The 27,894-nt window shown below is 33.7% G+C and overlaps 1 protein-coding gene across 2 annotated transcripts in view; it reads right to left on the bottom strand.

Annotated features, from left to right (window-relative positions):
* The window catches only part of LOC110456947, a 49,812-nt gene extending 28,627 nt beyond the window's left edge, over window positions 1-21,185 (bottom strand). Inside the window, exon 1 of one of the 2 annotated variants that reach the window (XM_021508027.1) lies at window positions 21,115-21,185. In XM_021508027.1, the coding sequence (XP_021363702.1) occupies window positions 21,115-21,173 (59 nt within the window). In that variant the 5' untranslated portion in view covers window positions 21,174-21,185. Of the gene's footprint in view, window positions 1-6,753; window positions 6,951-21,114 lie in introns of those variants that run through there. The other variant, XM_021508022.1, reaches the window with a different exon arrangement.
* Window positions 21,186-27,894: the final 6,709 nt, after the last annotated feature.

Consider the following 27,894-nt stretch of genomic DNA (forward strand, 5'->3'; position numbering starts at 1 on the left):
CAATTGGAATGTTTGAGAGTCGATAACTCGTAATCAGATTGTAACATACTTTATTTCTATTACAAATGTACTATGAACAGGGATGCCACCGCACAAGATTGTTATACCCGGCGATGTGCAATAATTGACGAATCACGAAACAACCTGATCAAATCCATTTCAAGATAAAGAATCTTCATTTGCGTTAATACTTTAGAGATGATAGCACTATTTATAACAAGAAGTCCAGTAATTAAAACCTGGATTGTCGCCAAAAGATAGCAATACAAAATACGCAGGTACACGTTCCGAACCAGACACCGTTAAAACAAATTAAAATATGCTAATGTTGTCCCTATATATAAAGGTAAAGGTCAAAAGTGTGATCCAACTAACTATAGACCAATCGCTATTACTCCAATATTTATTAAAATGTTGGAAAAATCATTTTTAAATACTTATACAATTATCTGTCTTTAAATATCATAATATCAAAAAAATCAATTAGGTTTCTTACCTAATGACTTATTGACAGGGTGTGGCATAGAGGATTAATATACAAATTGGAGAAATATGGAATTAAGAATAATATGTTGGGGTGGTTCAAAAATTATGTCAGTGATATAAAACAAAGAGTAATATATGATGGTTTCCATTCTACTTGACAAACGTTGAAAGCTGGGGTTCCTCAGGGCTCGGTCCTAGGACCATACTTATTTCTTTTGTATATTAATGATCTGAAAAATGAGATAGGATGTAATATAAAATTCTTTGCTGATGATACTTCATTATACATAATATCAAAAGACAAAGCCTTAAATGAGCGAAGCTTTTGTTGATCTCTGATATTTACTGCTTTCAGAATGAGGCAAGATAAAATTTATTTAAAGTCGGCTAGTCGAGGGATATCAATAAAACATAAACTCTAATGAGATTAAGACCGACATAACAATAGGGGAGATCGGGGCAAATTTGTACCATTTTCATTAAAGTCCGTTCTGGGAAGTATGGCAGCACGTCCGTTTTTGAACATTATTTAATTTTCCCTGTCGGATGATCGGATGGCCGAACGAGCCCCGCAATGGGATAAGTTCGGCCAGGCATTCGGGTAAGTTCGGCTCCATTGGAATCAGCTTTTTATGCGTTACATGGGCCGAACTTGCCACACGGTATCATTGGCCGAAACCGTCCGGGCCCAAATTGATATTTCAATAAATTCTTATCGTACAGCAATATGGTAGTGAGTGCTTCGCCTTGCTTTTATGTTTATCATTTGAAGCTGTCAATGTGTCACACGTTTGACCTTAAAACAAAAGCAATTCCGTTTACAAAAAGTTCGTATAACTAGAAGCGAGATCATGATTTTCTTTCTATCCTCTCAAAAGTAATTTTCTCCTGTTTAGTAATTTTTCGTGTGAATGCACAGCCAACTAAACTGCTAAGATCTAATGTGTCCTTCAAATAGATCATAAATACCATACAAAAACAGTTCAACACTTATATTTACGTTTTCTCTGCCTCTTATGTCGTTTTTTAACTTAAAATTTATATTTAAAATTAAAAATGCCAGCCTTATCGACAGTCCACACAATTTTGTTCAATAGTTTGAACAGCGTATTGTCGCGTGCTGATTGGCAAACAAAGTAGTACTTTGAAATTTAAACAAACACTTCAATTTTATTCCACAATTCAGTATCAATACAATTGAGTATGATATGTCTATAGGGTGATTTAAGTTTATCAATAGAACTCTGAGCTGAAAGTTAGATTTGAAATTGTTTCGATTTTTCCCCGGAACAAATTTCGCGCATGGACAAATACAGTGAACACCGTAAATCCGACCTTGCCCTCCACGAGAGAGTTATTTTTGGAAGTTAATTCGAACGTTTCTCTTTGCTAATTTTGTGAAGAATCCAGGCGTGAATTTATTTGTTGATTGTATGGGAACCTGACAACAGTCGGTAGATTCTATAACATACTCGTTATTTGACATGTCGTCAGAAACTGAGGAACCGTCCGTGGATGCGAGACGCGTGAAACTGATAGCGTTTGAAGAGAGTGATCTTGTGACGGAGCACAGGTTCGTTACAAATGTCTGAAATGTTTATGTGTGCTGTGACTCATATCAGTAGGTCTGTAACATATGTGTCAGTAGGTCTATAGAATATGTGTATTTCAGACATTTGTAACGAACCCCTGTTGATCAGTGCAGTGTAACAGACGATATTTCTGATAAATTGCATGAGCGTTAAAATTGTTTCCATTGCCGGCATTGGTGATTTCAACCGATGTGCATTTTGTACGATATTGCAGACCTTGGTCTTGTTTTCGTTGTAATAAAAGTGTTTTTTATTTTATTTTTTATTTTGCACATAAATTTACAATGACATTGTCAAATCTCACAATGCTCAGCGATATTTCAGCAGCCGTCATGTTTATTTATATTGGATATTGTAGTTCCGGTCAGTGTTGTATTAATACGCTAAGAATTTTGTCTCGTGATGCATGGTAATTAAAATCCCATCAACGACACAGCTTTCAAATAGGCTATATAGTGACAATGCCATGCAAATGTAAATATAGTATGATAATCTCTGAGCGACGTTTCATGCCTGCTAGTATCAAAATTTATGTGATCGATTTTTTCACTCAGAATGTATATTAGTTTTTATCTAAATTAATAAGTAATAAAACATGGGTATTGTTTTCACTATATGAAGATGTTCATTTATGGGTTAAAACACAATTGTCTTTGCTTCAAGGATACACTTCCGGTTTCCCCACTGGACGTCTACTTCCGGACGAAAAAAATTAAAGGCAAAGTGTAGAAAGGGGACGCAACTCTGTGTACGCGCGCATTTGTTACCATTTAAGAGCTTCGCTCGGGCGCCTTTGGCGCCCGAGAGCTACGCTTCCGGTTTCCCCACTGGACGTCTACTTTCGGACGAAAAAAATTAAAGGCAAAGTGTAGAAAGGGGACGCAACTCTGTGTACGCGCGCATTTGTTACCATTTAAGAGCTTCGCTCGGGCGCCTTTGGCGCCCGAGAGCTACGCTCTTAATAATAGACAATAATCAACAGCAAGCAGTAGAAAATATTTGAGTAATTAGTTATATGTATATTTTAAATATTTAATTTCCATGCTTATATCATTCTGTTCATATGAATATATGAATCCAATTACACTAAATCTACAAATACTTCCATCACTGATGGGCTGATGGTTTCGTAATGACACCAGGGTAGTCTGGATTGAAGATATATAATTGGTGCTTCTAAACGGCGAGTTTCATTTTATAAATTATTTGTAGTTTTATCTCTATGTGTGTATGGTTTTTCGTTAATTTTATTGTCTATATTGTGGGTTTTGTTTACGTCCAGGTCGAATTATGTAAGTCCTGCGCTCGACACGCAATATATATCGGGGTGCTGCCTGCGAGGTATGATAGATACAAGGCCCCTGCCAACATTGACAATACATTGACTTTGATTACGCCGTTGAAAATCATTGCATGAAGATCTACGCAAAATATAAAAATGTGCAAATGATTGGGGTAAACTTTTCAACCCAGACAAAACTGAATCTTTAATAGTATCTAAGAAAACCACTGCAGTTAACCTACATCCACACCCAGTATTTAATAAAATCCAGGTAAGTAATATTACAAACCACAAACATCTAGGGGTTTATTTAAATGAACAAGGTAACTGGACACATCATATAAACTTTATTTTTGAAAAGACATCTAAAAGAGTAAATGTCCTAAGAATGTTAAAATATAAAATTTGTAGAAAGGCACTTGAAATATTGTATACTACACTTATCAGACCTATTCTAGAGTATGCTTGTGTTATATGGGATAACTGTACAAGACAAGAAAAAGATCTCTTGGAATCTATCCAGCTTGATGTTATTAGGATAATTACTGGTCTAAGAAAAGGCACTAGCCATTGTATAATATATAAAGAAATAGGGTGGGAAAGTTTACAGAATAGGAGGGATAAACATAAACACATCTTCTTCTTTAAAATAACAAACAAAATAACCACAAACTATCTACATGAAATTATTCAACCATATATATTAAACCCAGAAGGAAATACACACAATCTTAGGCACTCAAGAAGTTTCAATGTGCCTCTTCCTAGAACCACGCTATATGCTAATAGCTTTTTTCCCAGTATGATGAACATATGGAACAGTGCCAATAATAACTTTACTAATATAACAAATATGATTACTTTTAAAAGGGAAATACAAAAGATAATTTTAGGGGACACAGAACAAAATGTATGTACACCTGTATTTAAATACTCTGGTTCACGAAAAAGTAATATATTAATGTGTCAATTATGAAATGGTGCTAGTCAACTTAACTATGAACTGTTTAAAGATCACTTGAAAAATAGGCCAAACTGTCCCTGTAGTCGCCCAATAGAAAACTCTTATCATTTCTTTTTTGAATGTCACTCTATACTGATGAACGACAAACTCTTATGCAGGATCTTATATTAAATGATGTAGATTTCCATAATACAATATCTTTAAATACTATTCTAAATGGTAACACTAATGATATTGATTTACAGAACAACCAATTGATGGAGTGTGTGCATAAATACATAAATGCTACAGGACGGTTCAAATAGATTAAATTAAGTTAAATACGCAAGCTGTATGTGGTTGATGTATTGTTTTGTATTCTGTAAGATATATTCATTATCTCTGTTGATAGTGAATACTTTATATATTAATTATATATAATATACCAAGGTTGATTGATCACCGGGCAACAAATGTCCAGGGACTTTTTGTGGGCATGGCCCACTTGTATAAAACGTCTCAACTCTTGAGATTTCCTCAAGTCTAAGATTTCCCATAGACAATACATTGCTTGAGATTTTCCTTAACTTTGAGATGTTTTATACAAGTGGGCCCATGACACTTAAGGTTTGATAGAGTAATGTAAATCAATAGTTATAATCTATTTAATTATTGAAAAACTAATAATTAATTTTGAAATAACAAAATGCCATATACTTTGTTATCATATTTAATGCCAAACTGCACATAAATTTAAAATATATATAAACTACAGTAAATAAACCAACAAACCCATGCCAGTAGAAACAAATGTGGTGTTAGAGTGTATGAGTGAGTGTTGGAGATTATTTTGTGTTCTTATATAATTATTTATGTTTTCTTTTTGTGTTTTCATTTTTTGTTTCTTTTTTCTGTTTTCTTTTAGTTCATTTTCTATTTGATTTTCCAACTCATCTCAAGGTATCTACTTCAAATAAGTCCTAGTACATTTCTTTATCAGCATACATGCATGTATCAGTTTTGCTTTATTTCATGTTGCCGTAGCAAATTTTAAGTGGCTCAAGGTCAAGACGTATATCTATATATTTAATTCAATATGGAATACTGTGTATATCCATAACGGTATATTTAATTCGTATTGACACAAATATTACAACTATATTAAATATCTATATCGCAAAGTTTGTAAAAAAATAAAAAATAAAATTGTATTGATTTGTTTATCTTAAGTCCATGTATCACGTGAAATAATGTAATTTTGTAGAAACATGAAAATATTAATCCAGCCTAATTATTGTATATTACCTAGCAATAAATGTATCCAAGTAGCATGAGATGAGTTGAAATATAATGTATGTATGTAAATATTGTATTCAATGTCTTCAAATATCAGAAGTATGCTGGAAGCCATGGAGAGAGCTTATATAGGCAAAGCCTGTTGCTCAATCCTTTTGTTTAATCAATAAAATATTTTGGTATTTTTTTAAAAATACACAGTATCATGTATAAGTACACATAACGGAAAAATATTCCAAAAATATGCAGTATCACGTATAAGTTCTCATAACGGAAAACAAAAATATATACCCGACAAGTCAGTCGCAACAGATAACCATCAGATGCTGTTTTCAGTGTAACGTCATTAGAATGATAAACTACAACAACTATTATTTTGTTTCAATATTCTAATGAGTAGCAGACCTCCAACATTAAGTTCTGACCATAGTGCAGTGTATCGTTTACGTCAAGGCAAAATTAAAAAAATAGCAAGAAACCATCTGTCTTTAGTGTACTACGGTTACATGTTTTAGCAGGCAAACATATATGTAATTGAATGTCATAGACTTTATAAGTATAGTTGTCATATTTATAAGTATATTTTTTGTAACTATTCATCAACACGGCAAGAATGCGTTCTTATTTCCTTTAACGCAATGCACGTTATTTCAATTTATGATATTCATTATTTGTCTCTGCTCCTCTGTTTCCAATTCATATCTTTTATATCGAGTAACACGAAATAACTACAATCCATGCATATGCATTGACTAAGAAGTTTCTTGTTTCCTTGAAAAAAACTATGGCCAATCAGCAGCAACATTAATATGGTGAAGAAAAATACACACAAGACACATATCTCATAAATAAGCAGAACATTGCGAATAAACAAGCTGTGATGTGGTGAAAGTGATTAAGAAAAAAGGTCTTAAACAAAGCAAAATAAGACATTCCCTCAAAATAATCAAAATAAAATCAATTGAAATGTTTGAGAGTAGATAACTCGTAATCAGATTATAACATACTTCATTTATTCTTCACATTTTTTACATATTATTGTGTGGAAGTTTAACGCTCACAAACTATTAAATCAAATATTTACCAAAACCAATTTAAAACAATCTTTGTATAATTAAGACTATAACTCAATTTATAAAAGGTTCATAACTTACCCGTAGCAAATACCACAACTAAGTCCTGCTATCAGCAGGATAAAAACAAGTGTTGTTTCCATTGTCGTTAATACCAGCACTGTGAACCGGAATGCCACCGCACAAGATTGTTATACCCGGCGATGTGCAATAATTGACGAATCACGAAACAACCTCATCAAATCCATTTCAAGATAAAGAATCTTCATGTGCGTTAATACGTCAGACTTGATAGCACTATTTATAACAAGAAGGCAAGTATTTATAACCTGGATTGTCGCCAAAAGATAGCAATACAAAATACGCAGGTACACGTTCCGAACCCGACACGGTTAAAAAGAAGACAAAACAGTTGTATTGAAGACTAGCGAAGTTTATGACAGCAGAGGAAACGATGAAAGATGAGCAAGACATTACAAATAGGTTTTTTTAAGGAAATATAAAATGTTTGTATCAATAAAATGGATTAATCCAAAACACAATAAAGTTGTCCACAGCACAGATTGTTTTAATAAATGATGACAGACACTTTGTAATCCAGTGCCAATAAACTACGAAAACGTTTCAAACAAAAGGGTTGGAGTTTGGGTTACTAGATCATACCGCAAGATCTGTTCCTCATCATGATAAGCAACAATGCCATTTTGTGTCTTGATCTCTATGTCTTACATACTTCCTGGATGCAAGATATATAGCATTTAGGAAACCCACACATGCTGCAATTAATATTTAGGACCACCTGGTATTCGTTTTGCTGTTCATGTAATTTTGTGCCGTTTTCGTGTTATAGTTTTGCCTTTTGTAAGGCTTTTGTATTAATGTAGTTGTCAAATATGATTCGTGTGGACGAAATCATCTATCATAAACAAATGTTTTCCTTTAAATTTATCCATAATTTAATGTAACGACCGATGCGTCCTTGCAAAATGATGGTCAAGTTATCTAGGTAATACGACATGTTTGTTTTTTCAATAATATACATTGTGTATATGCCATTCTACAGTTTGTATCGTTCGATTTTGGGACTTGTGAATCACTTTGGTATAATAAACTACGTTTGTTATACCAGATTATTTTATTCACCGACAATGATTCAAATGCATTCTTTGATTGATAATCCATTGAAGTTAACCTTACAAAGCGTAGAGATATCGATAAAACAATCAGTCTGGTTTTGTTCAAACATTCGCATATTTTTGTGTATTCGTGGGCTTCAGTATCATAACTCTGTTGTTATACAGTTTAAACTTGAATTGCACATAAAAATAAAAATGTATGTAGGGACAGTAGAATGCAAATGATCGGAGGGACTACAAATTGCATTTGTCTTAGTTTATAGGAAGTGTCAATAACTTATAACTTATATCATACACACACACACATGCAAACAAATAAAAAAAAAAGACAATCTGGATGGGTAGGACTTTAATATGTAACATGCTAAGAAATCTCTTTATTTGCAAAGCCATATCTATACAATCCAAAGAAATGAAATAAGAAAAAACATTTCTTTCCAAAGTTTCCATTAGCATTTTACAGATTAGGTGACTTGTTGAGTTGTATTTAGTGATCGTAAAAATCAACCAGGTTAAACGTTTTCTTTATTCACAAGTAACATGGCCAACATATGCATATACTACGGATATGCCATGTAATCATGTTCTCGCCTTAATCCAAAAGACTTAAAGCATTGAAGAGTATCTATTTTGGCGGCAGATTACAGGTACAAAATTGTTGCCAGTTTGTCCAATGTCGTCGGTGGATTGCTGTTATCTGACTTCAAGATAAAACATGAACATTTATGAAAATACTTCGTTGCTGGTAAAATTCTATAATAAGCAGGTCATCGGTGTCTTCCTATAAGTGTTTCAGATAAAATAACCTGGATCATTGCCAAAGACACGAATACAATGTACATACACAGGTACACCTCCGAATGCCCGAATTTGTTTTAAAAAAATAATGATAATCTGAATAGCAATGGCAGTAATGAGACCATTTTGATCAAGAACTAACATGTCAATCACAGCAGTTTAAAGTTTAAGTGATATAACCTTAGTACATGGTGCTTTTACTATTGTAATAATATTATTGTGGGCGGATTGGTCGATTGATTAACACTCCTGCCTTCCACGCAGGCGGCCGGTGATCGACTGAAGTCGTCGTACGCATGGATATTCAGAGAAAGTGTTTTTATCCTGCCCACACAACTCCAACAAACCAGGTGGAGTATAAATTGGTCTAGTGTGGATGCTGCGGTATCTGTGCTGTAGCATTCAAGTGAGGTGGCACTATTAATGATCCCGTTGGAAGCACGGTCCCAATACAAACAGAACACATTACATCTTCAGCACACACGCAGGCATACACACATAGGGAGATATTAGACAGGTGGCATAGGTATAGTAGTTAGCGCCTGATAAGGCAGCTCCTGAGAATTACTCAAAACTGGTATTGATTACTGTATATGATAATTGTATTCAATATATATCTATGTACTGTCAAGCGATTTAGAGTGGCTTATGTTAGCTACATAGGGGGCTATATCAAATGCTGTATATTATTATAAGCATTAAACAAACAGATCACAGAAAATAACAGATCAAATCAAACTTGCATAGAACAAATGAGAATCTATGCGTTAACATGTGTAATACAAAACCATTCAAGGTTATGTCGAGTTTCTGGAATAACTATTACAGACACTGTGAGATTACTTATGGAAAACTGTACAGCAGTGAGCAATCATGTGCTACACATCTTTGATCAAAATCGTGCTTACCGTTACAATACTATACATACAAGTGAGCGGAACCATATTTGTCTGATTGATTCATACACATACGTAGTAACAGGTACCACTTGTAAACTGTCTTAAGAATATGACAGTTAGACTGCTGTGTATAAATTGTTACTGCAGACAGACCTAACCATTTCATTATTTCGAAGATTTCGACTTCATGAAAAACACGGTCGAGATATTGAAGTAGTCAGTCATCTATGAACTTTCTAGGGCGATGATAAAATAAACTTGCACCAAGGGTCGCGAGTTCGACTCACGTCACGGCACTGTGTTGTATCTTTGAGCAAGATACTTTACTCCGCTTGTTCCACTCTACTCAGCTGTAAATGAGTTCGTGGGTGGGCTCTGCTAGAACTGTAGAATGCTATCTGTGAAAAGGCGCCGAAATGGTAGCACCGGCTGTATGCTCCCCATGGAGTTGAGAAAGATATTGGCTGGTTGCAAATACCCTATAATCACGGATAACAATGTGTGAACCGCTTTGAGACGACCTACGAACTAGGTTATGATAAAGCGGTATATATGAACCTCGAATTATTATTATTATTAATATTATTATGAAGTGCGTTGTAAATTCAATAGTAAATAAACCCTCTAGATCATGGAGAGATCCAACATTGACAATCCACTCCATTATGATTGAAAAAAAGATAATCCAGCAATATTCTTTTTATCACTTTTGTCAGGTAATTGATGTCTGGAATTCCCAGAGGGGGCCTGATATTGATAAACCATCCTGGTATGTTTGTAAAGGCAGTAGAGGTATATAATCGATGTTCATTTGTTCAGGGGTAAAGGCACATGGAATGAAAGTGTTCGTGAACATATACCTCATTGAATACATATACAGATAGCCAGTGATATTTCCTTGGCAGTCGGTTGCTTCCAGCAAATGAAGCGTCCTGTTTTTGGACTAGTGACTTATAGATTATGTGTTGAAATACAAACCCATTGCTTGATATAAGGTTTTTATTTATACTCAAATTGACCTTGATGTAACATCAAACGGTCTGAAAAAACAACTTCTTCGAGATACCGGAAAACAGTGTATGGCATTTTGATGAAGATACGTACATGAATTTGCCTTTTTGGCCGATGACCTTTCTGTATAAAATGAATGTTACCGAGTTTGGTTGACAGGTTTCCTATATAAAGGTAAATTAACAAATCTGGTAAAGAATAAAACAATTAGTAAAAACAAAAGCTTCCCAAAAGAATACATTGAACTAAAAATCGAAAAACTACGGCAAACTATAACAGAATGAAAGAAAAGCATGACATCCATACAAAATTACAAGAATATCACGACCATGCGTTTCACAAGTGTGAGCGTCTTCTGTTTCATCGACGACATCCACTATATAAATCTAGGTCAAATCAAAGTCATATCACGTCCTGATATGGAGAAATGAAATACTGACAGCCAAACAGTAAAGAACAATCAAGAGCAAAGTAAATAACAACAACTTTCAAATTACATAACGAAATGGCATACACTCCTCACTTCTTCATATCCCGTTGAAGGGGCATCACGGTGAAGTAACTTTATTTTTTGTCTTTTTTTCAAATACTACATAAACATATCAAGTGAGACTCCTTATGGAAAATAACGATCGGATTTGGCTGAAATAGATTCATAAGAATGATTAAATCTAAGAAAATCATCGGCATTTCTACCTGTCTGACCAACGTTTTGTTCAGGGATTTCCCTCTACTGGCGCATGCGCATAGCACACCATTTCTTTGTAAACAAAATGACTGGCCGTGGAAGTAAGCGAAAGAAAAGTGTTGTACCGTGTCAGCTACGAAACGAAAAGTTGCCACATGGTCAAAAGATAGCGCAAGGAGTACGTTACGGAATCATTATTGCAGGTGGGCAGTATTCAAAGGATAAAATAACTGCCGTAGCAGTTAGTACGGTGCATGTATTCTTCCGGATAGCCGGTTAAGCTGAAATGGAATCGACAGAAATGCTAGCGCTGTTTATATTATGAATAAATATCTAAAACTATTAAGCTCGCTAGTATCTTTGTCTGAGTTTGAACACAGATGAACTTAGTTTAATATGTTAATGGGCATGTATTGGAGAGAGTTTACTTTGTGTTTCTATAATTATACAGTGGTTTATGCGAAAGGAAGGGATAAGTGACTGGTTAGTTTGATTTTTCCATGAGGCCCTCCAAGGGATAACTGTTGTGATGGCCCACGGCGTATTTTCTGGGTCACCGAGATACGTGTTATCGAAGTCCGTGGATTTACATAATTTATAATATTACCGGGTTCAATAAAATGGTATGATTTAATTATATTGCTGAATTAAACGATTATTTTTGTTTTTACATGCAAGATTTAAATTAGTGCTAATATGAATACCCGGCCTCCTCTGCCCCGGCAACATATAAAAAAAATCAGAAAGGTTTGTCCCTTGGTGTAGGGAAGGTGTTTAGACACGTACCATCTGTACCGGCCACATTCCGGTACTAAATTCAATATATATTTAAATATATCTACTTTATGTTTATGCCTATTATCATTGTTGACATTTAATTGTAAATGTATGACGGGAGAAGGCTGTAAAAACTTGTGCCCCATCCCTTGTTTAATTTTATTGGCAACACATTTATGTTTAAAGCTAAATAAATCTAAATTCTGAATATTCGCAAGTGTGCAATTAACTTCTAATGATGAATAATTACTGTTCAATAAGTTTGAATACGGACTTAGAAATCATATAACTTGGTTTCATAATGCGGTAAGAAGTTGCAGTTGCCTGACGGCCCCTCTCTGGGGGCCTCTTTGGAAACCGTTTCATCTCGCTCGCACCACTTGTATTATCAATACGATTGTTCTTAATTACTATATCAATTAGCTGTACTTTTGTATCATTTATGTGTATATGTAATTATTCATGATTCTGTATTGATACATGGTCGGATTGCCTCGACAATTTGATAAAAAAAATTGTCTGCAATGTCAATATGATTTCACTGCCATTATACATATTTAAGTAATATGCATCCAACAGACATTTGTTTGTTCGGATCCAGTGCCAACCATACTATCGTCATTACTTATGTGACCTATATTACCGAGCACTGGTATGAGAATATCTTACTGGTTTTTACGATGGTCTTACTTTCCATATACTGTCCTATAAACACCATAAATTAAAAGTTTTTAGGGAAATAATCTTATAAGTACGTGTTTATATCACAGAAGTATTTAACATGCAAATGTACGTATACACGTCATTTTTTTCTAGCCATGCACAGGTCACAACAATCCCGCTTCAGAATATTTAAGAAATAAAACATTCATTACACAAATAGATAGCATACATATAAATCAGTTCAAATATGGTAATAAGAACGAAATAGAGATAACGCAAGCCTAAAAGTTATTTATTCATCAATGTCAACAAGGATCGCTATCGAACATCTTCGTTTTCGTACACATAATAATAATGGACCATGGGTATAGTATAACTCAGGACAAGGATATATAATAAAAGGACTGAAATATATAATAACAGGCCATTGGTTCATAATAACGGGGTAAGTATATATATTTTCAGGACAAGGGTATATAATAACAGGGCAAGGATATATAATAACAGGGCAAGGATATATAATAACAGGACAAGGCTATATAATAACAGAATAAGGATACATAATTACAGGGCAAGGGTTTTTAATAACAGGGCAAGAGTATACACGAACAGTGCAAGGGTATATACTATCAGGGCAAGGATATATAAGAACAGGGCAAGGTATATTATAACAGGGCAAGATTATATAATAATAAGGCAGGACCATATAATAACAGGACAAGGATATATAATAATGGACCATAGGTATAGTATAACAGGGTAATTGTATATAATATAAGGACAAGGATATATATTAACAGGATAATGATATATTATAACAGGGCAAGGGTATATAATAACAGGGCAAGGATATATAATAATGGACCATGGGTATAGTATAACAGGGTAATTGTATATAATATAAGGACAAGGATATATATTAACAGGGCAATGATATATTATAACAGGGCAAGGTTATATAATAACAGGGCAACGACATATAATAACTGTCCATGGATGTGAAAATCAGGACAAGGATATATAATAAAAGGACTGAAATATGTAATTACAGGCCAATGGTTCATAATAACAGGGTAAGTATATATATGTCCAGGGCAAGGGTATATAATAACAGGGCAAGGTTAAATAATAACAGGGCAAGGGGATATAATAACAGAAAAACAATATATAATAACAGGGCAAGTATATATAATAACAGGGAAGGGGTATATAATAACAGATAAAGGATATATAATTACAGGACAAGAGTATATACTAACAGTGCAAGGGTATATAGTATCAGGGCAAGGATATATAATAGAAGGACAAGGGCATATAATAACAGAGCAAGGATATATAATAACAGGGCAAGGGTATATTATAACAAGGCAAGATTATATAACAGGGTCATAGTATATAACATAAGGAGAAGGATATATATTAACAGGGCATGGATATATAATAACAGGGAAGGGTATATACCAGCAGGGCAAGGATATATAATAGCCGGGTAAGGTTATATAATAACAATGCAGAGGTATATTATAACAGGGCACGGGTATTTGATAACGTGACAAGGATATATAATAACAGGCCGAATATATTTTATAACAAGGAAAGGCAATATAATAACATGGCAATGGCATATAATAACAGGGCAACGATATATAATAACAGGGCAAAGCTAAATATTAAAAGGGCAAGGATATTTAATAACTGGGCAAGGGTATATAATAACAGGACGATGATATAGATAATAACTGGGCAAGGGTGTTTAATAACGTGACAATGATATATAATAACAGGTCAAATATATAATAACAAAGCATATTTCAGGTGGGGGATCGCACAACGTTACACGATGTGCGGTGTGCGCACGATGTGTGCACGGAGTGCGAACGATAAAAAAATGGACGATGATTGCTTGCGCACATTTGTGCGGACGATCGACGAACGTTCTGCGATAATAATCGTGGTTGGTGTTAATTGAGGAATGGCTTAACAATATATACGGTTTGGTTTTTAAACATATAAACTTGATCTTTTAGCATGTTTCTATATTCTAGCTACATCTATAAACTTATCTTTCTGTCTATACTTTCTTCAATTTAGAAATGGTGTTTTCTGTGTTTTTTAAACGACCTTAATCGACACATGTAAAATTACAACACAGTCTCGGCAACACAGGTAAACATAGCCACTTTGTACCTGCACCGTAGTTTTCCCCCGCCCGGGGAACCTACGTAAATCGCCAAGGTGTGAAAACCAGGTGAAGGGGAGCTATAGATCAAAACGAATACAAATAACAAATACTCAACGTCCAGTTGTGTTTTCATAACGGTCATACGGTATCACATAGCAGCTCTATGTGTCAGGCACAGGCCAGGTAAAACTCCGGTCACTTATCAAATTTTCATTTACCTGTTCTGTTACCTTTGAACTGAATCCATTCTTGACAGCCTGTCACGGTCACTGTATGCTGTGTTTTACATTGTACATAATCTTAATTTTTGGGATGAAAAATGACAGTAATGTATCGATTTAGTATATACAGTGTACATTATTGCATACGAGAGGCCCGTAATATTTTTATTCCGTATTATTGATCAACAAATCGTACCAAATCGCACAGTTGTGCGGATAGAAGCGCACAACGGGCGAACGATTGTTAAATCGCCCAGTTGTGCGCACCATGTGTGGACGATGTGCGGACGGTGTGTGAACGATGTATGCACGGTGTGCGCACGGTATTTTTGGTGCGTTGTGCGGTCACACAACTGTATATACATTATTATAACAGGGAAAGGCTAAGTAATGACAGAGCAAGGATATATTATAACAGGTCAAGGATATATAATAACAGGACAAGGGAAATACTATCAGGGCAAGGATATTTAATAACAGGGCAAGGAAATATAATAACAAGGCAAGGGTATATAATATCAGGGCAAGGATATATAATAACAGGGTAAGGCTATATAATAACAGATCAAGGATACATAATTAGAGGACAAGGGTTTATAATAACAGGGCAAGAGTATATACTAACACTGTAAGGGTATATACTATCAGGGCAGGGATATATAATAACAGGGCAAGGTATATTATAACAGGGCAAGATTATATAATAATAAGGCAGGACCATATAATAACAGGGCAAGGATATATAATAATAGACCATGGGTATAGTATAACAGGGTAATTGTATATAATATAAGAATATCTATTAACAGGATAATGATATATTATAACAGGGCAAGGACGTATAATAACTGTCCATGGATGTAAAAATCGGGAAAAGGATATATAATAAAAGGACTGAAATATATAATAACAGGCCAATGGTTCATAATAACAGGGTAAGTATATATATTTTCAGGGCAAGGATATATAATAGAAGGGCAAGGGTATATAATAACAGGGCAAGGTATATAGTATCAGGGCAAGGATATATAATATCAGGGTAAGGATATATAATAACAGGGCAAATATATATTAAAACAGGGCAAGATTATATAACAGGGTAATAGTATATAACATAAGGAGAAGGATATATATTAACAGGGCAAGGATATATAATAACAGGGAAAGGGTATATACCAGCAGGGCCAGGATATATAATATCTGGGTAAGGTTATATAATAACAGTGCAGAGGTATATATATAACAGGGCACGGATATTTGATAACGTGACAAGGATATATAATAACAGGCCGAATATATTTTATAACAAGGAAAGGCAATATAATAACATGGCAATGGCATATAATAACAGGGCAACGATATATAATAACAGGACAAAGATAAATAATAACAGGGCAAGGATATTTAATAACTGGGCAATGGTTTATAATAACAGGACAAGGGTACATGTATATAAAAACAGGGCAACTGTATATAATATATGGGCAAGGATACATGATAACAGGGCAAGGATATATAATAACAGTGCAAGAAAATATAATAACAGGGCAAGAAAATATAATAACAGGGCAAAGATATATAATAACAGGCCAAGGGTATATAATACCAGGGAAAGTGTATATAATATAAGGGGACGTATATATGATAAGAGGGCAAGGATATATAATAACAGGGCACGGATATATGATAACAGGGCAAGGATATATAACACTATACCATGAATGTATAAAAAATAGGGCAAGGATATATAATTACAGGGCAGAAATATATAATAACAGGGCAATGGTTCATAATAGCAGAGAAAGTGTATATAATAACAGGGCAAGTATATATAATAACAGGGCAATGGTATATAATAACAAGTTAAGGATATATAATAACAGGGTAAGGCAACATAATAACAGTGCAGAGGTATATTATAACAGGGCAGGGGAATTTAATAGCAAGGAAAGGCAATATGAAAACAGGGCAACGGTATATAATAACAGGGCAAGGATACATAATAACAGGCCAAAGATAAATAACAACAATGCAATGATATATAATAACAACGAATATGTATATAATAACAAGGAAAGGCTATATAATAACAGAGCAAGGATATATTATAACAGGGCAAGGGTATATACTATCAGGGCAAGGATATATAATAACAGGGCAATGATATATAACGGCTGGATAAGGCTATATATTAACAGTGCAGAGGTATATTACAACAGGGCAAGTGTATATAATAACAAGACATTGATATATATGATAACAGGGCAAGGGTGTTTAATAACGTGACAATAATAGATAATAACAGGTGAGATATATAATAACAAAGCATATGTATATGTATATACATTGTTATAACAGGGAAAGGCTAAATAATACCAGAGCAAGGATATATTATAACAGGTCAAGGATATATAAGAACAGGGCAAGGGTATATCATATCAGGGCAATGATATATAATAACAGGGTAAGGCTATATCATAACAGGGTAAGGCTATATAATATCAGGGCAAGGATATATAATAATAAGGCAGGACCATATAATAACAGGGCAAGGACATATAATAATGGACCATGGGTATAGTATAACAGGATAATTGTATATAATATAAGGACACGGATATATATTAACAGGATAATGATATATCATAACAGGGCAAGGTTATATAATAACCGGACAAGGACATAAAATAACAGTCCATGGATGTAAAAATCAGGAAAAGGATATAAAATAAAAGGACTGAAACATATAATAACAGGCAAATGGACAGGGTACGGGTATTTGATAACGTGACAAGTATATATAATAACAGTCCAAATATATTTTATAACAAGGAAAAGGCAATATAATAACATGGCAATGGCATATAATAACAGGGCAACGATATATCATAACAGAACAAAGATAAATAAAAACAATACAATGATATATAATAACAGGGCAAGGATATATTATAACAGGACAAGGGTATATAATAACAGGACAAAGATAAATAACAACAATGCAATGATATATAATAACAGGGCAACGATATATAATAACAAGGCAAGGGTTTATACTATAAGGACAAGGATATATAATAACAGGGCAAGGTTATATAATAACAGGGCAAGGTTAAATAATAACAGGGCAGAAATATATATGAACATGGAAATAGTTCATAATAACAAAAAATAATTATATAATAGCAGGCCAAGGATATATAATAACAGGGCAAGGTTATAAAATAACAGGGCAAGGTTAAATAATAACAGGGCAGAAATATATAATAACATGGAAATAGTTCATAATAACAGAAAATAAATATATAATAGCAGGCCAAGGATATATAATAACAGGGAAAGGATATATAATAACAGATCAAGGATATATAATTACAGGAAAAGGGTTTATAATAACAGGACAGGAGTATAAAATAATAGTGCAAGGGTATATATTATCAGGGCAAGGATATATAATAGAAGGGCAAGGGTATATAAGAACAGGGCAAGGATATATAATAACAGGGCAAGTGTATAAAATATCATGGCAAGGATATATAATAACAGGGCAAGGGTATATTATAACAGGGCAAGATTATATAATAATAGGGAAAGGCCTATGTAATAACAGGGCAAGGATATATAATGATGAACCATGGGTATATAATAACAAGTCATGGAAATATAATAACAGGGCACGGGTATTTGATAACGTGACAAGGATATATAATAACAGGCCGAATTTATTTTATAACAAGGAAAGGCAATATAATAACAATGCAATGATATATAATAACAGGGCAAGGATATCTTATAACAGGGCAAGGGTACAAACTACCAGGGAAAGGATATATAATAAAAGGTCAAGGGTATATAATAACAGGGCAAGGATATATAATAGCTGTATAAGGTTATATAATAACAGTGCAGAGGTATATATTATAACGGGGCAAGTGTACATATTGACAAGACATGGATACATAATAGCAGGGCAAGGGTATTTAATAACGTAACAAGTATATATAATAGCAGGTCAAATATATTTAATAACAAAGAAAGGCAATATAATAACATGGCAATGGGATATTATAACAGGGCAAGTGTATATAATAACAAGACATGGATATATAATAACATAGCACGGGTATTGGAAAACGTGACAAGGATATATAATAACAGGTCGAATATATTTAATAACAAGGAAAGGCAATATAATAACATGGTAATGGTATATAATAACAGGGCAACGATATATAATAACAGGGCAAAGATAAATAACAACAAAGAAATGATATATAATAACAGGGCAAGGATATACAATAACAGGGCAAGGGTATATACTATCAAGGCAAAGATATATAATAACAGGGCAAGGGTATATAATAACAGGGCAAGGATATATAATAGCTGGGTATGGTTATATAATTACAGTGCAGAGGTATATTATAACAGGGCATGGGTATATAATAACAAGACATGGATATATATTATCAGGGCAAGGGTATATAATAACAGGGCAAGGATATATATTAACCAGGCAAAGATAGATAACAACAATGCAATGATATATAATAATAAAGCATATTATATACATTATAACAGGTAAGGGGTATATAACATCAGGGCAAGGTTATATATAATAGGGCAAGGATATATAATAACAGGGCAAGGGTATATTGTATCAGAGCAGTGATATATAATAACAGGGAAAATATATACTATCAGCCCATGGGTATATAATACAGGGAAAGTGTATATAAGATAAGAGCAAGGACATATAATAACAGGGCAAGGATATATAATAACAGGACAAAGATACATAATAAAAGGGCAAGAACATATAATACCAGAGCATGAATATACAAAAACAGGACAAGGATATATAATAAAAGGACAGAAATATATAATAACAGGCCAATGGTTCATGATAACAGAGTAAGTATATATATTTTCAGGGCAAGGGTATATAATAACAGGCCAGGGGTATATAATAACAGGGCAAGGGTATATAAGGGCAATGCTCGCAAAGTACACTGAATTTTTATCTAAATTTAATTGACTTTTAATATGAGCATCGTATAGCCCAAAATTTCGATTAAATATTTATACATGTTTATAAATGGAACATACCTGGTTATCTCCGCTATATCATTTACTTATTAATCGTTTCATCTCTGGTTTTGTCAAGTCACATAATGAGCGTACTTATGTAGGTCTAGCCTGCTGTTTGATTCTATTGTTTACTCAATAAAATATGATAAAATTGAAAACACCTCTGACTGATCATCTGATTTGTGTAGATGTTTGCGTGCAAGTCACTCGGTAACATAAAAATGTAAACAATAAATAACAATCTCAACGGACCGACCTGTCTCCCACAAGTTCGGCACTGTACGAATATCAATTTCCTTTATAAAACGCAAATTCAAAGCTGTATACAGTAAACAGTTGTATAAAGTTTTGTTTTTTTAAGATCAAATTGAGTTTTACAAACAAAATAGAAATACATGCAAATGTAAAGTTAGAAAAAAGAGTAAATACCTTCAATGTCAGAAACGCAATCATCTTGACTTTGGAAATTGTTATCACAAGATAAAATGTTATTTTACCTTCAAATCTGTCAGGACGAAATATTTTACGTTATAATGACACTTGTACGCTTTCTGATATTTAATGTCATTGCGTCGTTTGACGTATTTACTTTTTGTTTCTTTTCATAAACTCCTGCATGTTTTCACAGAAATCTGTCGCTAAATCAAAGTTTTTCAGAGAAAAAAAATCTTAACAACTTAAGTGCAAGAAGCGGCAAAAAATATACTTTAAAAAAAAAAGCAAAGCACCCATATCGAATTAACTCATAGTATTACAATATTGATTCTAATTCAGCATAATGGCTTATTCGTTTCACAAAAAATCACCACAAACATTGCTTTGACGAAATCTGTTTTAGGGTCTCCTGTTACTTACACTGATGTAAATAAAACATAAATTGTTTAATAGGACATTAAAAATAAATTTGTTCCAATTGTCTAAATGATAAGTATTATGATTTTTAACAAAGAACTATATTTAAAATGACGATACTTACCCATAGCAAACACTGAAGCTGAATCCAGCTATAGCCAGGATGATAAGTGTTATCTCCATGGTCGGCTGTAGACCCCGCAGTAACTCGAATACCACCGCACGCCACTTATATACCTGAAAGGGAATCTCATATCTTCCTGGTCTGTTAATATTTAATGTAGTTATTTGCATGAACGTAAATACTTCCTCGTTGATAAGCGCTAACTATATCAAAATATATAACAGCACTTGTGTTAACAATCATGACTTCGGCAAACTTTTAAAATAAATGATATGTATATGTCGAATTGTCATTACGGAATTTAGTTATACCTCTCTGCATACATGCTATTATTCGTTACTTAGACATAATAAGTGTTTTTTTATTTTTTGTTTTTTTTTAAAGAAGACGAGACAGACATTAAAGTGTTCGATTTCGGGCAATGGGTACAAGGTGACAGATAGTGGCCTTTCGAGCCCTTTATCTAGTATTTGTTTATTTTAAACGGATTAAACTTACGTCTGAAAGGTGGTCATTATTGTAGCTGGCCCTGTTTAATTCAACCAGCTATCAGTCAACAGCTCGCAGCCGCAAAAAATGTCCGAACCGTTCGAAATCCCCCGTACTCACTAACGACGCAATAGACCGGAAATACCCAGGACTAACAAAAACGAAAGAATTATGGATGACAACCGTCGGCGAAAAGTTGGCCATCTGCAATATTCTCAACTCTTTGGGGTGAGTTATGACCTGATTTACAGGTAGGTGTTTTCGCTGACTTGTTCAACTTTTCATAGGTTGTTGTAATATAATTGCAATATTATTTGGATGATCATTCCTTAGTCTTTAATGCGTTCCTTCCTTTGGTTCGATGACCCTCAAATTAGGATGGCCTGCTGTTCGTATCAATTCTCCGTAATAGTGATTCCCTTGCCTTTTGACTTTGTAGTCTATATTTCCCAATTATTTGGACAGAAAATCAATCATGATAAAAGTCATCCTGAGCGTTCCTTTAAAATCGTCTGGAGAACTGTTACATATATATGAGTACTTAATGACATTTCCGAGATATCAACGTCTTGTGCTGATGACCATGATCAAATCAAAACCATATAATACACATGAATACATGTACATGTATCTGTTACATATGGAAGGCCGTTGTCGCGCAATGCTAAATGCGAAATGCTTTTCGCATAATGTTAAATTCGTTTTGCATTTTGCTTTAAGCATTGCGCGACGGCCTTCCATTGTAACACCGTAATTGAAATACAACACTTACAATAAAATACTCGGAAAGGAAATATGGCGGATATGGGTTGGCCATACATATGACCCATGCACAGCTAGCTTGTTATAAAATTTCAATTTAATTTTAATTTCAATGAAATTTTCGAACGTAAGAAAAAGAAAAAAATATATTTGTCGTATGTAACAGAAGATATTTCATTTCATTTCATTTCAAAATATTTTATTAAATCAAATGATTCAATGGGAATTGGGCAACAGGCTATACCTATACAAGCCCTCTCCCTTGGATTACTTACATTTCAAACAATAACATAATTATGATTTAGACATAAACATATTAGCACTGGCTTGGAACATTAAATAGTACTTAATACTTAATACTTAATAGTCTTTATCTATCTCTGAACTAAGCAAAATTAAATTAAAAAAAAATTAAAAATACTAAGGTAAAACAAATACAGCTGATGTTTTTTTTCTATACATAGTAACCAGTATATATAAAATATATTTCAAAATGGAAACCCATGTGTGTATACTGCATTTGAAAATAATCAAATTTTATAAATTTTACAAAATGTATTAATATCAAAAACTGGAACCTTCATTCAATACAGTAAATATTAAATAGCATTAGTTGAATAATTTGTAACACCAACTAGTCCTCCATCAACGCTCCTACTCCAGATAACAATTATAACTGGGCAGCACTAACATATCCATACACACAACCACTGTGTGCCTACCCAGTCATTGACAACCCAGAGCAGGATCCGTGTTGAAGGAGTATTCATATAGACATGTATACATACACATTGGGACTAGAATTAACAGTTATTTCAAAATCTGTTAGTAGACAATATATTTCTGAACACAGACACAAATAGCAGAATTAGGATCATGACTAAATGGTTACTTCCCCTAGTTAGTATATTGATATTATTTACTAAATGTTCAATCAGGTTTAAGTCGAGATTTAAATGTAGGTTTAATTGAATGTTAAGCTGCAAATGAGACAGAGAGTCTAATAGGTTTTGTCTTTAGAGTATTTTATACCTAGGGTAGTATAGAAAGAAGTGATCCACATCTTCGTCATGGTTGCCACATATACAGGATGGGCTATTAGTAAGGTGGTCTCTAAAAAGATCAGAATTTAATTGACTTGCATGGTTTCTAAGTTGACATAAAATGACGTTAAAAGATCTAGTCCCTCCATATTTAAAAGCATGTGTACATGTTTCCTCAGCATTAGGAAGATGGCATGATGAACGAGTTGCTTTTTAAGTGCAGTTACCGACCTCAAATTATAATAATTACAATCGGATCTATTCCACTGAGACATCATACTAGGAAAGAAACTGTTAAAATATATACTAGTTCTGCAAATGGGTGTTTGAAATATACGTTGATGTCGAATATCATGAGTCACTAAGTCATTGTTTATAATATAAGGTTCAATGTTTTCAAACAGATAATTAGGGGTATGACGGTTTGTTATTTAAAAAAAATAGCATATTTTGCTGGTCATTTCTGCGTTTCTTAAGTGTATCCCATCCTAGTTCATTATAAATGACAGCATGACTAGTACCCCTACGTAATCCAGTAACTATTCTAGCAGCAATCAGCTGGATGGATTCAAGAAGATCGGATTCTGACTGATTACAATTATTCCACAAAACACTTACTCAAGGTTTGGACGAATATAAGATTTGTATATTATTTCTAAAGATTTCCTGTCGAGTCTATACTTTAGTGATCTGAACAGATTCCCTTTTTTACAAAAGATACACAAGTATAAATACCTAAACTAAACGGGAAACAAACATAAGCGTTTCCCGCACTGCATGTAACGTGGCAGACATCAGGCGGTATGTCATGTAATCGCTTACTGTGATACGTTATCAGCTGTGAAAGACAAACTTGTGTAAAACATTACATAATGTCTCATCTGTGTCAGTGGAGTGTTAAATATTTAAATGTATTAAAGAATATGGATTATACTTAGTAATGAGGAATTTTCCTCCAGTTTAACTTTCGACCAAATATAACGTTTCCGCCAAGCGTTGAATGTATGGCACGCTGAGTACCAATGTTTCCTGTAACGATATATTCAAGCTCATTATAAACAGCAACCCACCGAGGCAAACATTTCCTGGTGTACATTAGCTTTTCCAAACCAATATTAGCAAATGCATATTTTTCAAATTGTAAAGGATATCGAAAGGCAGTTTAGAAAAATATTCATGCTTCATCTTTTGTTACTGTCACTTTATAAAAGTTTTAATCGGACCTGTCTTCTCTCTCATGTACAAGATGCATGCAGAAGAAAAGGGAGAGGCATACAAACAGCCCTTTCTGCATCTATCCATTAGAAACATTCATGCTATGTTATCTTTTGATTATATTATGCAAAACAACAAGGAGATTTTCTAAAATTGTGAATCAACAAAATGCCCCTAAATATCCAAGTCAAGCTTTTGAATTGATATGCATATGACTTTTCAATAACAATTTATAAGACTCTCCAGTTTTAATAACAGAGAAATTGAACAGGTAGAATCAGAATTTCTTTTTAATGGAGTACAATTTATATGCTTGTGCATGTACAATTTTAATCCTATTATTGATGAAACGCAAGAAAATAAGAATTTTTGAAATGACGGTCGGTTTCGCATCTAAATAAGATTATACTTCGTTTGAGTTAGGATTGAAACTCGTTTTGAACAGATAAAAATATGTCGATGAGATTAGAGTAAGCGTTTTAATATCGTTTTTGTTTTTCTATATTATATTGGAAAACTGTTCAGCGTTTGCTAGAGAGTATGCCATGCGGTTCCACCACAAACGCCCAACCCTAGTTGTCCAACCGTTAATAATGACTATACAGTTGTTAGCTTTGTACAATGTTTGCTGTCACGTTGTCACAGCCAGCCTACCTCTGTTTGTCAAAGTGACGTCGTGTTTATGTCCTATATATTACACGTGTCATATACAAGGTATTTATATTTGTTAGCTGTTGAAATGTTTTCTGACATATAAAATGTTTAGGGAACTTTCCTACATTTAATAGGAAATTAATTGTTGTGTAGACTTGATCACTGATTATACAAGTTAGCTTTCCAAATAACCAGCATCACGTCGGTCATGGCGTGGTTTCTCTATCATTTAGGGATGTTGCGAGTGAGGGTTGATGTGATTGCGAGTTATATAAGTGTATATATAAAGGATGTCATATTAGTTCAATAACTTGTATGATGACGTTAGACACGTGAATAAAATCACGCAAGATGTGATCACCCTAACATAACGAATGATATCACAGCTATTTTAGTGTATAAGTGCGGGTCTCTTGCAAACAAGACATTTCTTAGTGTTGTTTTATTACCTGGTAAGGTTTGAATTACATAATACATATTTATAACCTAACTTCCGGGGAGTTTTGTATATAACGATAGAAGAACACAAATGCCTTGGTTGTATTGTTGTCGGAATAAAATAGGTATTTGCAAGATGGTGACTTGGTAGGAGGCGAATTTGGTTTTCGAGCATTAAGTATAAGATATACTAAATTGTTCCTGGTAGAGGACAGACAGATAATCCGGAGATCCCCATACCACTCTACCCATACTATTTATATGACGATAACACTAATCGCCTCTGTGACCAACTCCATGTTTTGTTATCGACAGTTGTGGGGCAATCAAACATTCCTAATGGGTGACATAGGGGATTTACCTTCAGTAACCTTTAATGTGTTTTGTAGATAACGCCTCGTCTTATCATTATCACCTTGGTTAGACAAAGATCGATTGTACTGTTGACATGATATACGTGTTCCTTATGTTTGCAAACTGATAAAAAACTTATTTACTCACAAATATATAGCATACATATAAATCAGTTCAAATATGGTAATAAGAACAAAATAGAGATAACGTAAGCCTAAAATCGGAATAATATTTTATTCCTAAGTTATTTATTCATCAATGTCAACAAGGATCGCTATCGAACATCTTCGTTTTCGTACACTTTGTGGACACTCTGCAACCTGCAATGTTGTGCGATTCTACAATTTCAAGGTAATTGTTTCGATTAAGTTAGCTGTTGCTGCCTATTTGTACAAACTTTAACGTGTTAAGAGCATCATTGTCATATTATTAGGTTTCTACATATATTTTGATAAGTCGTAAATGGACAAAACGGTCATACGGTGCTGTATAATATTTTCTTTTTCTGCGTTTCTGCGTCGCCTTTTGGTTTCGATTCATGATATTCTTCCTTATCAGGATTTCTAGTGATTATTTTATGATAGTTTCAGTTTCTTATGTATAAGCACCTAAATCCACGATGAATGTGAAAAGTCTTTCTTAAGACATTTTGTAGCTATCACTTCCATTCATGTTGGCTTGTAATACAAGACAAAGTCTGGAAACTCTATTCTGCATTCTGAAAATTAAGCTGGAAAACATGTAGGCTTCCACATATTGTCATTACATTTCTTTTCAATTCATGAAAACTTTGGATGTTGTTATTTTAGCATCACGAAAAAGTCACAACAATCATAGCAAATATCAAAATTGAAGATCTAACCCGTCTATTTGAACCTAACCAACGTGAAATAAACAATTTGCGCAACCCCAAGTCAATAGAATCCGGTCGTTTTTTCCCATCGTGCATTCCCTTCCCGTGATTAAAGTCCGATTTGTCTGCCTTTTGTGGGTCAAGTTTTATTTTCTTCCTTGTCTAGAGCCAAGATTTTTGTATAACTTTAGTGAAGTGTGCAAATAAAAGTCTTGATTGATTATTCCTTTCTTCTTTTTTATTATGTTTGCTTGATAATTACATGTCCTAGTTAGCCTTAATATCTTCCTGTATACTGTTTCCACCAAATTTACAACATCACAAGCAGAATATTTTACGCGTAAACTATAAAAACAGTATTGAACTGATGGGGGGGTCATTTTCCGATGCCCTTGTATAGTTTCTTTACAAAAGTGATCAAACGGAACCATCGGTTTAAGTATTAATTTGAACTGAACACAAGATACTATAACTTGACTATAATCATCATCGTAACCACGTCATATACGTTCTGGCAGTTAAGGTTAAAAACACCTTAAAGATGCTATATTCACCCTCAATTTCAGCTATTAGAATTGTATATAGCGACGTTAAATCAGTCAATATGGCATCAGTGCTGATAGCTTCTTAAAAACGTGTTAACTGGACTTAAAACATGTCAGTCTCGTTTACGACCGAACTGATTGCTACGACATAACTTATTACATGAACTTCATTGATATACCTAGGTCATGCAAAGCTCACGTTCTCTATAACTTGCTACATAGGGGTATATAAGCTTCAAACCAAACTGATAATAGCTATGGTAATATAAAGAGGTCATGTACACTGTCCGAATAACATATTTTACCGGTATATGTATACTAAAGGCATTGTGTCCATAATGAATAAGTCAACTTTTTATAAATTGTCCTTTCTCAACACTCAATGTTGCTATTAAAAAGCATTTACAAAACATTACAACACTTTTCA

This window comes from Mizuhopecten yessoensis, unplaced genomic scaffold (genome assembly GCF_002113885.1).
Source record: "Mizuhopecten yessoensis strain PY_sf001 unplaced genomic scaffold, ASM211388v2 scaffold1063, whole genome shotgun sequence".
Classification (NCBI taxonomy): Eukaryota; Metazoa; Mollusca; class Bivalvia; order Pectinida; family Pectinidae; genus Mizuhopecten; species Mizuhopecten yessoensis.